Source organism: Vigna angularis, chromosome 8 (assembly GCF_016808095.1).
Source record: "Vigna angularis cultivar LongXiaoDou No.4 chromosome 8, ASM1680809v1, whole genome shotgun sequence".
Lineage (NCBI taxonomy): Eukaryota > Viridiplantae > Streptophyta > Magnoliopsida > Fabales > Fabaceae > Vigna > Vigna angularis.
The window spans coordinates 19,834,056-19,850,748 of record NC_068977.1 but is presented as its reverse complement, the minus strand read 5'-3'; the positions used below and the strand labels follow the sequence as shown (position 1 = coordinate 19,850,748).

The 16,693-nt window shown below is 31.2% G+C and overlaps 1 protein-coding gene, 1 long non-coding RNA gene and 1 pseudogene across 2 annotated transcripts; 1 reads left to right on the top strand and 2 right to left on the bottom strand.

The window, feature by feature from the left end:
• The first annotated feature begins 1,163 nt into the window (after positions 1-1,163).
• Positions 1,164-3,310, top strand: LOC108320757 (uncharacterized). Its single transcript, XR_008244725.1, has 3 exons — positions 1,164-1,466; positions 1,880-1,951; positions 2,995-3,310. It is a non-coding gene; the product is annotated as an uncharacterized LOC108320757 (long non-coding RNA).
• Positions 3,311-4,942: 1,632 nt separating this feature from the next.
• Positions 4,943-9,665, bottom strand: LOC108344286 (mitochondrial import inner membrane translocase subunit TIM23-2-like; annotated as a pseudogene).
• A 3,695-nt stretch (positions 9,666-13,360) lies between these two features.
• On the bottom strand, positions 13,361-14,813 carry LOC108345225 (peroxidase 12-like). Its single transcript, XM_052866894.1, has 3 exons — positions 14,518-14,813; positions 14,242-14,433; positions 13,361-14,054 (listed from the first exon to the last, which is right to left on the bottom strand). Exons 1-3 carry the CDS (start codon positions 14,773-14,775, stop codon positions 13,443-13,445), a joined length of 1,062 nt encoding a protein of 353 aa, XP_052722854.1. The 5' UTR covers positions 14,776-14,813; the 3' UTR covers positions 13,361-13,442.
• Positions 14,814-16,693: the final 1,880 nt, after the last annotated feature.

Sequence of the window (16,693 nt, the reverse complement as noted above, 5' to 3'; positions counted from 1 at the left end):
TTTCGATTAGAACAAATATAAAATACATTATAGATGGTTTAGTTTGAATAAAACAAAAAATGTATTTTTTAGAAATCAATATTAAGATAAGTGACTTAAGAAATCAAGAAAAATAAGAAGTTCAACTATCATCAACCATAATTACATATTCAATAACAAAGTCTTATCAAAATAAAATATTTGGCCATGAAACAAAATGGAAATGGCAAAATGAAACCCTAGATCCATGAAATCAATGAAATCAGATATCGAAATAAACATCGAAAGACAAAATAACATATCAAAAACTAAACCTAGACTGCAGAGATAAGAAACGAACCTGGTATGAACCACTTGGTTAGACAGCGTTCTACACGCGCAATAAAGAGAGGGGGAGTGAGAGTGACTAGTGTGTGTTACATGATATTCCATTTCTGAAATTGCACTTTTGTCTAATATCCTTAGTTTGTTTCTTTCGTTTTTAGCATTTCATTAGATTTGATTCTATGATAGTTTAGTTCAAATTGCGATTTACCATTTCTTTGTTTTTTTTGGTTTTGTTACGTAATATTCATTGCATTGACATTGTAATTTTCAAATCATGCATAGAATTAGGATTCTTTGGCTCATTTCTATATTCTAGACATTTAGCATTTAGGTTCGGTTGCTTTTATATCTAGATTTAATTTTGGAGTTTGTTGCATAGTTAATTAGCTATTGTAGGTTTTGTTATTGGATTGTAGAAGTAAGAAAATGCTCATTACTTTAGGTCATTTTAACGGTATTAGTGTTTAGGTTCCATTCTAATTCTCTTTGGATTGTTCTCAATATTACATTAGTGAAAAAAATTGAGTTTGTTGACTTTTGTGTGATCAAACGACTTAGAACAAATAGTGGAAGATTGTTTATTTGAAAATTGGGATCTCTTTTTTCAACCTTGAAGGTATTATATGTTTTTTCAATCATATAAATTTTAATTACTTCCAAATTGCTTGATATTATACTGTTATTTTCAAGAATTTTCCTAAAACGATGAGATATTGTTGTTATTTTATATATACTCCACAATCATTCTTGATTTCAAACTTGTACTCATGACACATGAGAGCCCTTGGTCTTAAATCTCAGACTTATATACATTCATAATATGATTATATAAATTTCAATTTTGATTTTGTAGATGAAAAAGAATACTTTGACATGGCCAAAGTATTTGACATTCATATGACACGCGGTGGGGCCCAAATTTTGTGAATGTACAAAAGGGTGATATTGTCATTTACCCTCTAAATTAAACGCTGCGTTTTATTCAGGGTGCTCTCTGTATTCAGTTTTCCAGTTTGTCTGATTTCACATTTTGGAAGAGCTCTTCGTGCTTTGCTAGGGTTGGGGGTGATAGAGAAGCAGAGAAGTGGAAGAGCGTGCTGTGGTAGGGTTCGGTTGATAGAGAAGGCGAGAACTCCATGGGTGCCACTTAATCGGAGGGTGTATGGTTCTTCTTTGTTTCTTCTTTTGTCATGATTTTTGTATTTTTTTCATTTGTATTTGCTTCATTTTGGTGAACCCTAGACTAAAGGGGGCAAGGTGGTCTGAGGGAGAGTTGCGGTAGGGAGAACACTAAATTCTCAATCCGTGACAAGCACTGAGAGAAGACCGTTTGGGGAGTTATCTCTGTCTAATTTGAAAACTGTGTTTGAATGTGTAATTTGGCATATTATTTTGGTTAGTTTCCCTATTTGACAAATTTGATTGTCCTGTATTGTAAACTAATATTGATTTATGACAAATCTGGTTTGCTTGATTTGTAACTTGTATACTAAATGTTTAGTAAATCTGTAATTGAAAGCTGTTTCTTGATTGAAGAGAAATGTCTTTAAATTGAAGTTGTGACATTTTGCAGGTACGAGAAGCACAATTAGCTCACTACAAGTACATGTTGGTTGTCGGAGAGGAGGAAGCAAATACTGGACAGGTTCTTCATTTTTCCCTTATCATAAATAATCCTTTTCTTTTTCTCTATTGACATATCGTCATGCATTTCATATTTATTTGACCTAGGGTTGCTAACAACTGTAAACACAGTTATTAATGAATTTCTCACATTTGGATAATTATGTTTGGATTAATTAGAAGTGTATAAAATGAAGAAGTATCTTCACTTTTATGTCTTAAGTATATACAATAAATATTCTCTTGGTAAATGGTTTATATTTGTGAATTTTGCCCTTCCATTTGTGAATAACAACTTAGGAATTGAAATTTGAAAAAGGGGAGAAACACTCTTTAGAATTCAAGAGCGTCATATCAAGGGAGAATATTAAGTTGGATACTGGAGTGGCTTTAGTGTTAATAGAATGTGCGTATAGATTTTTGTGGGTGGTGAAATTGAAGAGGGTTGAAAGTATTGGAAGTATCATGTGGGTGTTAGTTAGTGTTTTAATTTGTGGATTGGAAATTGGAAGTATATATGCTGTGTTGTTTTAATTGATTCTGGTTACATGTGTTATGATTCTTTTTAACAGGTTGTACGGCCATCTGAAGTTGTCGTGGTAGATTTACTCTGCTTTCATAAAGTAGGAACAACTAAAATAAGTTATAGAAATTTATTGGTTGCTCTAAGTGTACTAATTTTCGTGTTTCCATCATGCTTGATGATATGAAGTGCTTTATTGGAAGTTAATTGTTCTCCACAAGCACATAACCATTAGGAATGGTCACATATCAACCAAGTAACAATATAGAAATATTTATCCTTTAGCTACAATTATAACTAAGGTGGTTGTATCCTGATTGATACCGCATGCATTTTTAATCTTTTAGGCACACCAATAAGGAGGAAATTTAAAGAGATGTATATTTATTGGAAAGATGGATAGGATACTTAGTAGGATAAACAATTACATCCAAGCACAGATTTTTAAAGAGGCTAATGCAGTTTTAACAAAGAATTATTGTGGTGTTATATATTTTTTGAACTTTTTTTATCACTTTGAATGATACTCCCCGTATGTGCAGGTTTTTGCAAGTGATATTGGTTGCCGAAGTGATGACCTAGTACGTCTATCAATATCAATTGTTACCAAAAGCCTCCAACATGTTCTGTTGATGACATCCTTAGCAAATTGATTTCACCTGTTTACAACGACAAACATGAAAGCAGTGGATCAAATAAAAACAATTAAAAGTAAAACAAATTGAGGACTTTCATAATTTGTTGATTTGTATTTCAATTTTATCCTTGTCATTTTTGAATATTGTGCGTGGTTACACGACTTTGTTATGTAGTACAATTAGTGAAGTACTAAAGTTAGCTTCATGAATGTGTTGTTGCATTAAGTGGTAATGTAATTAAGTGGTAATGTAATGTATGTTATGTTCTAAGTTTTATATGATGTTGTGATATAAAAAAAATTGACAAATTTGTCCAGAAACTGGTTAAAGATGTTATATATTAAAGTGGTTTTGTACAACTGACGAAATGATTAATAACAAAATAAATTGCACCAAATGTTGCAGTTGAATAACTTTTAAACCATAGCACAACGAAGTACAATGATTAAAGCAAATAATTATGAACACCCTGCAAAAATCAAATATAAATGGCACAAGTGAGTGAAAATCAAAGATAAATGGCAAAAATCAAAGATAAATTTGTCCAGTAAGTGGTTATGTCTTAAGTGTTATGTGGTTATTTGTTAAGGTAGTTATGTACAAATAAACAATAATAAAGTAGTTAAATTCAATATCAATGATCACATTTATTAGTGCAGGAAGTACTTATATACTCATGCCTAAGTGGTATTTTACTCAATTGCTTACGAACAACAAATGTTTGTGTTTTTTAAGATATATTTTATCAAATTTATTGGTGCAGTATGTGGTTATCTACCAAGTCCTATGTGGTTATTTCTGAGAGATGTTCTCTACAACAATAAAAGTGGTTAAATTCAATAACAATAATCACATTTCTTTGGTGTAGTAAATTGTTATATATTAGGTCTTATGTGGTTTTATACTCAATTGCTTATGAACAACAAATGTTATGGTTTTTGAGGTTAGATTTCATCAAATTTATTGGTGCAGTATATGGTTATCTGCTCAATCCTATGTGGTTATTTTTTAAAGAGGTTTTGTACAACAATAAAAGTGGTTAAATTCAATAACAATAATCACATTTCTTTGGTGCAGTAAAATGTTATATATTAGGTCCTATGTGGTTATTTCCGATAGAGATTTTGTACAACAATAAAAGTGGTTTAATTCAATATCAATCATCACATTTCTTAGGTGTAGTAAGTGGTTATCTACTAAGTCCTATGCGGTTATTTCTAAAAGAGGTTATGTACAAGAATAGAAATTGTTTAATTAAATATCAATCATCACATTTCTTAGGTCCAGTAAATGGTTATCTACTAAGTTCTATGTCTTTATTTTTGAAAGAGGTTTTGTGCAACAGTAGAAGTGGTTAAATTCAATATTAATGATTACATTTCTTTGGTAGAGTAAGTGGTTATATAATAAGTGTTACGTGGTTTTTTACTAAATTTCTTATGAACAATTTTCTTGTGGTTTTTCAGGATACGTTTCAACAAATTCATTGTTGTAGTAAGTGGTTATCTACTCATTCTTATGTGATTATTTTTGAAAGAGATTTTGTACAATAATATAAGTGATTAAATTCAATATCCATTATCACATTTCTTTGGTGCAGTAAGCGGTTATATCATAAATGTTATGTGATTTTTTACTCAATTTCTTTGGTGCAATAAATGGTTATATCAAGTTCATCACCATGAACTATCACCTTCTCCTAAAAATGTAGGGACTACTATATGGTTGGCATCAAAACTTTTATGTTTAACCAAACTTATATTTTAAACCATGAAGCATTTTATATTGAATGATAAGATTCATAAACATTAACCAGTACAACATATTCTTCATTACACAAACTAAACAACATGAAAACCAATAACAAAAATTATATCCTAATCAATCATATTTCATGAAGTATGTCTTCAATATGTACATCAATGAAATCATGTTGACCTTCTATTACAACTTTTTCCCCTTCTTCAGTGTATTTAACTTGTTTATATTGTCCTACTTCATGACTTCATTGAATATAGCATCCCACATTTCTTCATGACAGTACTTCGATGAACATTGTTGTCGCAGAAGTTGTAATTGTTCCTGCAATAACATTACTCTTGTCAAATATTCCAGTTATAAATCTCTTATCATAAATTATATTAAAATAAAGATATACATAAATAATACAAACCATTGTGTAATCGGACATTTCATTCCCATCAAATTTAGATATGTCGTCCCATAACTCCATATATTTAATCAGCAACATACCACAATCATACCTACACATTAAAGAAATATTAGAAACATCACTTATATCACACAACCCAATAATATTTTAAACATATAAAAATTGCATCCATAAAATTAGTAAATCAATTAATATTTTAAACAATAACTTTGACTATTTTAGCATAACATTTAAAGTTTGTCACTAATTCTATTATACACTAATCAACATAAAACATCACAATTATACCATATAACTCTGTAAAACCATACTAGCATAGCATATAATATCATCATGATCCATTCTCACATGATAACCTTTAATTTCTAGCAATCCATCATCTAAGATTAACAACAAGAATTGTTTATTTGCTCAAATGAACTCAGTTTTCGAACAGCCAATTTCATATATATAAATCACCTATTTAAACCACCACATCTATTAACATCACATTTCATGCACGTTAATCCAACAGCCATGGTCAATGCTAAACTTATGTACATGTGATTTTACAGCAATTACAATGAGTCTTTTATGCAAGTTTCTTAACCAAAACAGGAAGGAATTTTTTCCTGTAGCACTTTTATACTAAAAAAGCAAGGATTTTACGATAGTAACAACATCCAAAACAACAACAAACAACAATGTTTTATACAGGATTTTTAACCCAATAGAAAGACTTTTCTGGTGTAAAAACAGCAAGGAATTTACAGCATTTATAATAGTTAACAGACAGACTTTTTGGCAGCAAACAACAAAGTTTTTATGGAGGTTTTACAGCAAAGGTTTCTGCAAAATTGTAGTATAAAACAACAGCAATTTTCTGCAGCATTTTTATGTCAAAACAGCACCATTTTCTGCAGAATTTTATTCTAAAACAACAACCATTTTTCTACAGAATTTTATTTTAATATAGCAAACAGCACAGTGTTTTACATAGATTAATTTGTTAATTTTTTTTTTCAAACCTTCAATCCCCAACTACTGATTGCAGGTATGATATCCCTCTGCAAAATTGGTGGCTTTGATATCCCTATGCCAAATTATAGGTTGAACTCCATACTGCAAATAGGCCAACCCCTTTGCCACATCCAAGATTATGCTTTTCCTCTTAGGCCATCTCCATGATACCTTTGCTTTACTTTCATCTAAAAAGTCTGAACATAGATAGCTTTGCCACAAGCTTTTCATAAAATTCCCCCTCCTACCGTAGGTTTATTTAGGAATTCATTTTATCAAAAACCCAAGCAACACCATTGATTTTCTCAACAAAAACACATTTATAAATTATAACCACAATACTTTCTTGACACTCAAAACTGCTTCTTTTGTGCACATATATTCAAACATAAAAGAGTAAACATCATCACTAATTACAAGCCATAATCAACTTTACTAATATACCTTCAAAGTACAAGGCTGCAATGAGAGATGAGGAAGGTAAGAAACAATGAAACATGCAAAATATATCATCAAAGATACCAAAATTCATCAAAAATCTGATGAGGCACAAACAACCTTTTCCGAATAAGGTAATAATAGTAAATTTAAGTCTAACTTATCTCATAAAATTGGTTTGAAAAATAAAACATACTTTTAATCTATGTAAGAATTCCATCGCATCCCTCACAGATGAAACTATATATTTATGCAGTACCATAAGTTTAACAAAATTTACTATAATGAACTCTGATATGATATCTCAGTCACACAAAAAACCACATTCAAAATGAGATTTTTCGGTCCAAAATGTTTCCAGCAAACTAATGAAACACAAGATGAGGTTTGGTATTCACTCAAAATCATATCCAGCAAAGCCCATCACATAAAAAGAGGCAAGATAATCACAATTTTTTTAGTGGCATCACAAACTATATTCATCACAAGGTGACTCAATAAATTACACACTATAATCCGCAGTCATAGTAAAAGTGAAAAAACATGGCATGAAAGCAATACTCTGCAACCTGCAAAAGATGCTCAGTCACTACCATCAACACTATCGTATTTGACATAACTATTACAATCATTTTCTAACACTGTAATCTATGTCATTTCTTTATCCCTCAAAGTTTGATATAATTAAAAGATATTAGAGGTTCTGTTTCGCACTCTAACCGGGTGATGATCTTTCTTTTATATAGGCACATATCGTTTCAACGCTTGCTTCCCCGCCACGGCCACTCCCACCACAGCGCCGCCCACCACTCCGGCTACAGCCGCTCATCTCACCCCTCTCGCCGCCCGGTACAGTGCGCTGGTGCAGAGCCCCGCTGGGACGCTATTTCATACGTCGTCCGCGTCTCTTGCCGCCTGGATTCTGCTCTCGATTTCGGCGTAGAGTAACCCTAGTATCCCGACCCGGTTTCCCCAGACCCGACCCGAGTGTCCCGCCGCGTTCAGAACGCGGTTGATTCGGAGCTTCATTGTGTCCCCGGACTCAAAGGCCTTGACGCCCTCAACGAGTCCTGAGCCCGCACCGCCAATGGCTCCGGCCAGGTAGCCGCATCTGGTGTAGAAGGTGAGGTTCTCGCCCCATGAGCGGCGCTTTCGGCGGGCCTCTTCAACGAAGAGGAACTCCGGCGAGGTTGGGAGGTGGTAAAGGTTTCGAATTGGAGCATCGAGATCCTTGTAGGGATCGTAAGCTCGGGTGGGGAGAGAGGGTTTTGCAGAAGCTAGGGTTTAGAAATACAAAGTTGGTTCTCAAACAAAGAGTAGTAATTTTTTTTTCATTCACAACCGAAACAAAGAACGAAACCTTCTCCCCTTTTTACCCTCAATCAGAATGTAATTTTTTTTAAAAAAATATTAAGTCGGCCATGTCATATGAATGTAAGTGCCACGTAAGCGTGTCATTGTATTACTACTCTTTGTAGATTGTATAAAAGTAGTATCTTAGTAATAATAATATTTAGACAAAATATTTGAAACAATCCAATTAGTTAAAAGCCAATAAACAGTTCTAAGATGGCCTATTTAATGTTTGCTTTAAGAGATTTGAAATAATCTCGAAAGATGAATTTGAGAAATGCTTCATTATTCCCATTCCTTCATTTTAAAGATATTAGGAAGGAAAAACATGTCACTTGAACTTTTACATTTTTTACTGCAAACTGTTTTTTTCTTTATATTTTTAACAAAAGTATTTTCTTAATTAAAAAATTAATTTAATTATGTGATGTTGTCTTCTTCAGTTTTACTATTCACGTATTTTTTTAATAAATTAAAATACCTGTTACACAGTCTAAATCATTGAAAAGCTAAATATATCTTTCTTTTTTCTCTATTGACATATAATAAAATATTTATTGTTTTATTAAATTCAAGCGCCAGTTATACAATGTAAATTATTGAAGAGTAATATTTATTTATTTTCTTTTTCTAATAATAAAAGCTATATTAATTATTATGATAAAAAACCAAGGTGAGAAATTAATAAAAAAGTGTAATATGCCAAACATCAATTAACAAAGTAAAATAGTAATAAAGATAGAATATAAACAAATACGAACTTAAACTAAAATTTTATATTTTATTGAATACATAAATTGAAAAAATTTAAATAAGTGTGTTTGGTCAACCACACTCTTAACCCTTCTATTTTCGTTTGATGGAAATAATAATAATAATAATAATAAATAAAAAGTTATTACTGAATTAACACTATTAAAAACATAATAATAGTAATAATAATAGTTATTATTATTATTATTATTATTTTAATAGATTTAATTCTATAATTAACACCAGCAATATTTTATTATTATTATTATCATTATTATTAATATAATAATAATGATAATAATAATACTAAAACTAATAATAATAATATTAATACTAATAATAATTATATTATTTTTTATATTATTTTTAATTATAAGAATAAAACTGAATTTAATAATTTTATTAAAATACCTTTTTATTCCTCATTTCTATACCATCATTAATAACATAAACTTTATTTTGAAATATTTTCACTTTAATATTTTCATTCCTTAAAAACTCTCCCCTGTATTTAAATACATCCATCCAATTTTCTTTATATTTGAAAAGTGGATTCTCTTTCATCTCCGGCTTTCTCTTCCTTTCCAATTTTTTTCAATCACGTAATCACGATTTCTCACTCCCTAGTATATTTTATTTACAAAATGATATGTTAATAACTTTTTGTTAACAATTTTTTTATAATGGTCATTTGTCAAAAATCTATTAATTTGTTTGATTTCTTATGGTGAAAAGGCATATAAGATTTCAGGGTTTTAATTTTCGTTCTTTCTTCTATTCTAATTTTCGTTTTTCTTCTTTTCTTTTTTTTCTTTTCTCTCGTTTTTTTCTCAGACCATTATCTTATCTGGTTACCCATTTCCCATTTCTTCTACCATCATTAACATTAAGACGTTGTCCTTCTTCCCTGGGACGATTTGTTTTTTTATTCAACATTCACAGCTGAAACACCTCTCCCTTTTTCACTTACTTAGGTTATGGGTTGTGAAATGGAAACCTTTTGTGACTATAGTGATGGAAGCAAGGTATTTCTGCTATCCCTTTTTCTATTCTTTTTTTCCCTTTCTCGTTTTTCCTTTCCCCTCATGTTTCCTCTTTTATTATTTCATTTTTGCATTGTTATGATGTGATCAATTTATTTTTTATGTAATTTGTATATGTGATATTGTTTCAAAGCAAAGTTAGTTAGTACTTTGAATCGAATATTGACTCCAGAGCAAAGGAGCTTTAATCAAAAGACACCATTTGGTTGAATTTTAGAGTTGCATGACAATGTTAAGATTGATAGGAGTCTCTTGAATGAGTTATGTGTTAGATAATAGGTTGACTCGAGGGGTGAGTTTTATTTCGGAGAGAAAATTATAGAATTTAAATAGATGTACAAGTGCATGAAAGAAGGACGACATGTACGTTACAAGAGTCATCGTGTACTAAAAACTTCCTATGTTAGATATGGTCCCAAACAACAGTGATATATGTGTCACTAGTACAAAAATTACATACAACGTCAAATATTTTGGGCTTTTAATGGTGAATTTGTGAACGACGTCATATCAGGAAACATTAAATTTATGTCGAATTTTTATTCAACGTTAAATTAACGTCGAATTTAAAAAAATCGATGTTAAATTAACGTCGAATTTTGTTAATATACGACATTAACGTCGAATTTTGACAATATTCGACATTAATAAAAAAAATAATTTTTTTTAATTAATTGTGATCCTTTTTTACAACTCTACGAGACCTGAAAAGTAGAAAAACAACAAATTTAAGTTTTTGGTATTTTATAAAGCATGAACTATGAACATTTTTGGTATGTTATAAAGTATGAACTATGAACATATAGTGTAGTATCAACAACAAACAATAATAACCAACAACAAACAAGTTCAATCAAACAACAACAACAAACAAGTTCAACTAAACAACAACAACAACAAACAAGTTCAACAAAAAAACACAACAAACAAGTTCAACAAATAAATTCTTCAAAACAAAAATGAAAACGAAAACTAACCTTCAAAAGGTGGGTTCATCGGAATAAAGTTTCGTCACAGTGAGAGAGAAAGTAGAATGCGCCTATGAAGGACAAGAGCACGAAAATAATCGGTTAAAACAAACAAAAATCATACATAAAGTAATTAATTAACATGCATTTGTATCAAATGAAAGAAAGATTACATGTGATGCTCGTCAAACTTTGTTCGACAAAAGTTTGAGAAGAGAAGAGGGTATCGCGCGCTAAGATAAAGTGAATGAACTTTCAATCTCCCGCTCAAATTTTTATTGAATTCACTAACCTTTTGACGTCGAATTTAAAAGTCATTCGACGTTTTATATCTTTTTACGTCAAATTACAATTCTAAACAACGTTTAATAATTGCATTTATTTACAAAAATGTCATCGCTCATTTTTAACGTTGGTTATTCAGTGGTCGAACATTGAACGCGTGATGTTATACACTGTTTTTGTACTAGTGTGTATTAAATGTTTTTTTTAAATGAGGTTGACAATACTAAATGAAGATCATTGTAAAGTTAACTCAATGAAAATTGATTGCAATAATTATTGACAATGTTAATACAAATCCATATATTTCTAATCAACATGCTATTGAGTAAAAAGTTAATGTGTAATGTGAAAACAATTGAAAAATCACTAAAAAACAAAGTCCAAGCAATCCCAGGGAGCCTAGATATATTGGCTGGGGAGCCATGTTCAACTTTCTGTATAACTCTCCAAAATGTCTCAAGTAATCAATTACAGGGTCTTGGTAATCGATTACCAGAGACATTTTGAGGAGTTGTATAAAAAGATAAACATGACTCCTTAGCCAGATAATTGGGCTCCATAGGGTTGCCTAAACTTTGTTTTTAAGTGATTTTTTTGAATTTTTTCCTTGGATGAGTGAGTTGTCTCATCATTAGTGGTGTTTAGTGCATTAAAAGACACCTTATTTCATTCAATTGTAGAGGCCAAAGTCCAAAAGGTGGTTCACTTCAATTAGCTCAATATTATGTTATAAACCATTCATTCCTAGTCGAAGAATTTAACATAATGGATAACAAATCGAAAAACGTAATTCATTCATTAGTAAAAAAACATTACAATATTAAAAAATCATTACAATAATAAAAAAGTACTTCATTCATTAATAAAAAAACATTACAAAATAAGAAAGACAATACTATCAAATCTAAGACGATCCTTGTTGGTCGAAGCGACTATGTATATAATCCATTTGTTCCTCTAGGTCTCTTACTCAAGCTTTAATTTGTTCCTCTAGTGTCCTACTTGAACATTGATATTGTCAATAATACACAAAACTAAAATTACTCTATTTGCACTTACATTGTTATCAGATGGCTCCATTTATTTATATTGACAATAACAACACTCGAGTAAAGAACAAAATCACAACTTTCACCAATGCCAACAAAATCTCCTACAATAATATATACAAAAAATTCATCACCAACAACCTTTACAAACCAACATAAAATAGAGTAAAACAACATGCACAAAATCATCTAATAAGTTCTTAGAAAACCCATTCATCTAACAGAAAACATAACCCATCACCTCAACACTATAGAAGACCCTTTTTTTTCACCCAAAAACATCATTGGTCGAGAACACGAGAGAAGCAAAATGCGACAAGGTAGATGATGGTGAGAAACCAATAGGAAATTGCAAGAGGAAGAAAGGGGAGAAATGACGAGAGAGAGACGAGTAGACGACAACCTTCGACGCATGACGAAATGTAGTGATGATGGAGAAGCATGAGTGGACGTGACAGTGGCATGTAAGAAAGAAAGATAAAAGAGCGAGAAAGAGACAAACAAGAGAGAGAAACGACTGAGAGAGAAAAGCAAGAAAGAGAGAGCTTTTAAATCACGAGAGGAAGAAGAAGACCTGCTTTTTTGAAATGCCTTTTGAAAAATTGCGAAACAATTTTTTCTTTCCTAACCAAATCAAATTTTACTTTTTAAAAAATTATTATAAATGTCCCAATCACATATCAACATCGGGCATTATCGAAAGAAAAATGTTTTTTAACAATTTTTTTACAATTTTTTTACAACGTCCATATAGTGATTCCTGATTGGTTTGTTTCTAAAAATAAATTCAAAGGACCTTCATATGTTAACAACCTTTTTTGACAACTTTTATGTATCACGTTTCTATTGGTAAGTACATGGACCAATCACAAGCTACTACATAGACTGTTATAAAAAAGTTGTTAAAAATACATTTTTCAAATTCAAATAGGTCAATAAAATAGTTACATAGATCTTGTTATCAAAAAATTAGAATCTAGATATTTTTAACAACTCTTTTTAATATTTTTTTATAATAGATTATGTTGTCACTGTTTTATTAGTTGTTATATTTGAAAGGGACCAAATTATTATAAAATATTGTTACATGTTAGAGTGATAAAGAATGACGTACCAGTGTAACATTTTTCTTTTTCTTATTCTTCTACTTGTGCACTGTTATGTTATGTGACTAATTTGCATTGAAACAGCAAAGGAAAGAAGAAGATAGAAAAAATAAAAGCATCATCAACATTTTATTACACAATCCAACGTAACCTTGGAAAACTCAACACGACAAGAACAAGTTCTCTCAGATGGCCTCCACCAGCTCCACCATTTCCTCCGCCACAGCCTCCAGCGAAACCTTCTTATTGGCGACGAAGCACCTGTCGCGAATCTCTCCTTTCCCTTGACGGCTGGTGATGACGTCGATCTGGCTCACCTTCACAAACGCGTCCGCGAAACTATCGAAGAACTCCTTCTGGTTGGAGGCGAACAGGTTCACGATCTCCTTCGTCTGGGGGTGGCTCGCGAGGTCCTGGTCCGAGGTGAACACACCCTGCCGGTTCAGCAGGTTGATGAAGTACATGTTGTCGAACTTGGCCGGGGTGCGCGCGTCCAGGTTCACAATGTTCGAGGACTGGGAAGTGGGACACGTTGCCACCAACTTGTTCTTGAAGTCCGGGTCGATGGGTGGGTCAGATTCGATGGTTCTGTTGACCAGAGAGGAGCAGTGAGCCCTGCCGTACGTGTGGGCTCCAGAGAGGGCAACAACGTCGGTGGCGTCGAAGTTTCGCTGGCCGAAGACTCCCAGCAGCTGTTCGGTTCGGAAGAATGGCGGCGGGAGGTTGTTGGGTCCGTCTAGGTCGAACGTGAGGCTGTCTTTCCTTCCCAGAGGCACATCAAAATCTGGGCCTCCCATCTGTATCAAATCGAAAGCAACCAAAATGAACCAAACAGAAGGACTTGTTCATAGCGAAAGAGGTACAAAACAGAAAAAGAAAGAAAACATGGTGCAAAACTACTTGAATATAGACATTAATATCGAAAGAAATTGAATAAATAAAACTAAATGAAAAAAAGTTTAAGAAACAGTGAATGAAAATTACTTGGCGAACAGCTTCACGTGCTGCAACGACAAGGATGTCTGAACAAGAAACAACTGGCAGACACTGCTTGTAAATGACACGTCGAAGCTCTTCAATGGCGAGAAGAGCCTCTTGCCTTATACCAATGTTAGCAGGGTGACTCTTTTCATCGTTTCCATCAGGTGCATTCAACAATATGGACGCGTCACAACCCTGGTTCAGTCCAAATTCAAGCATCAATTGAATAGTTTCTTTATCAAATATTTGATGAAACTTTATAAAAATCTAAAGTCTTACATTGGCAAAGCAGTCATGGAAGAAGAGTCGAAGTATGCCAGGAGCTAATCCACTGTCCTTCTTGAATGCTTTCTCCAAATTGTTACTTACAATCCATTCAAGAGTCGGACATGCTAAAGGAAAATAGTAATTCCACGATAGTCCTGGGACAAGGGGGGGTCTTTTTTCCAATGTCCTAGAGAAGACAAGGGTTTCAGAAGCAAATAAAAGGAAACAAACAAACACCAATGAGTCAAACAAAGAACAAACCCTAGCCATGTTTTTCTTTGATTTTTTATAACTATGAGTGACTTGAGTTCAGATAAGCAGAAGTTCAAGTTATTTATAGACTGATCAACTATATGCTTACTTAGACATGTTTCCCACCCACTAGTACTTTACGTAATATTTAAAACGTGTTTTTTTTTTTTTAGTGTTGAAATTTGGGTAACTTTTCAAAAGAAGACAGCGGTGAGAATAACAATTAAACATAAAAATAAAATAAAAAATCGTTTCACAAGTACATTGCATGTGGAAGGAAAAACTAAAAAAACATTATGAGAAACCAAACAGAAGGCGCACGGAAAGTTACAGACATTTATGAAGACACAGTTTTAGTCATGCCTAATTATAGTTGTCATGTCCATACACTTCAGGAAATTTTTTTTTAATAATTCTGCTAATAAAGTTCTTGTTATTGAACTTAAAAAAAAATGCAAGCTAATTTTTCAAAATGCATATGTTAAATACTTATTTATATGATATAACTTAATAAAACTCTCTTTGAAATACACTTAAACCCTAAAATCAAAGAGAAAGTTACATATATCATACACCAAGTAAATTATTATAATTATTGCTTCTTACGATAATAATCGATAATTTTATTTATGTATGTCAAATTAAAACTTATGTAGGTTGTGATGAGAAATGAAATATATATAAAAAACTTTAATTATATTATATATATATATATATAATAATTCCTTTTAAAAGATAGATATACATAATTATTTTAAGTTGTTATATGAAGACCACAAACTAATTTTTGATTTTAATAATTTGTATACGGCTTAAATTTATATTTTTTTTATTTCTTATAATAAAAAATGTAGTTCTGAATTCCCTTTGAATATATGATTTTGTATTTACGTACATTAAAACGCTACTTGTTATTTAATAGGGTACGGATCATCTTCATTTACAAAGATTTCGGCTTATAATTAATTAGTCCATAAAAATTAATATTTTAAGCCATGGTTGGTTCCTTGATCTGATCTAATATGAAATACTTAAGTAACAATATCTTTAGCCATGCTTCAGCCAAAAAAAAATGCTAGCCATGTGATACAACGATGAAGAATAGTTATTGACTAATATGAAATACTTAAAGTAACAACTTCTTCCTTTTAGATGTTAATGATTATACATCAATTATGTTTAAAAATGTTTCTTTTATATTTATTAAAAAAAATCAAGCACGTAAATCAATTAATATATAAAAAAAGTTGTTTAATCAATGATTTTGAATTCTAATATATATGTCTACCAAAACTATTTGGAAATGACTGTGTCGTTAACATGCATCGATTGTCTTATTAACTAATTCAGCGAGATTTAAGATAAATCACGAACACATGTAATAATAATAATAATTATTATAATATTAATAACAATAAATAATTTTAAAAAATTGTTTTATCTTTTTATTTGTACTCATATCGGTTAAAATCCCAAATACTAAATCAATTAATAATGCATAATTTTCAAATCAACGTATTGCTTTAAAAATTTACTTTTTTTTTTCAATCATTTTTCTTTTATATTTATTCTTAACTACACAAACAAAAATGTAGATTAAAAAAAAATGTTGTAAAAAATACCTACTTCATTCGGTTTTATTCAAAGTCCTCTGACTATGTTAGTCATCAATTTTGAGTATCACTAATATAAAAATAATTAAGAGGGTGACCTGAAAGTCTTTTTAAAAAGTTTAAGAATCATATTTTAATAATATATATAATATTTGATGATGAAGTCATGTGTGGTTGTTCTCTTCTTGGACATTGCTGAACTTTCTATCAGATTTATTGATAAAAATAATATGAGAGGGCATTTGGGCAATACATATCACTGATATTTGCGATTATTTGCATAAGGTGTTAGTGAGATACTCTGTGTGTCAGTAACTAAGATA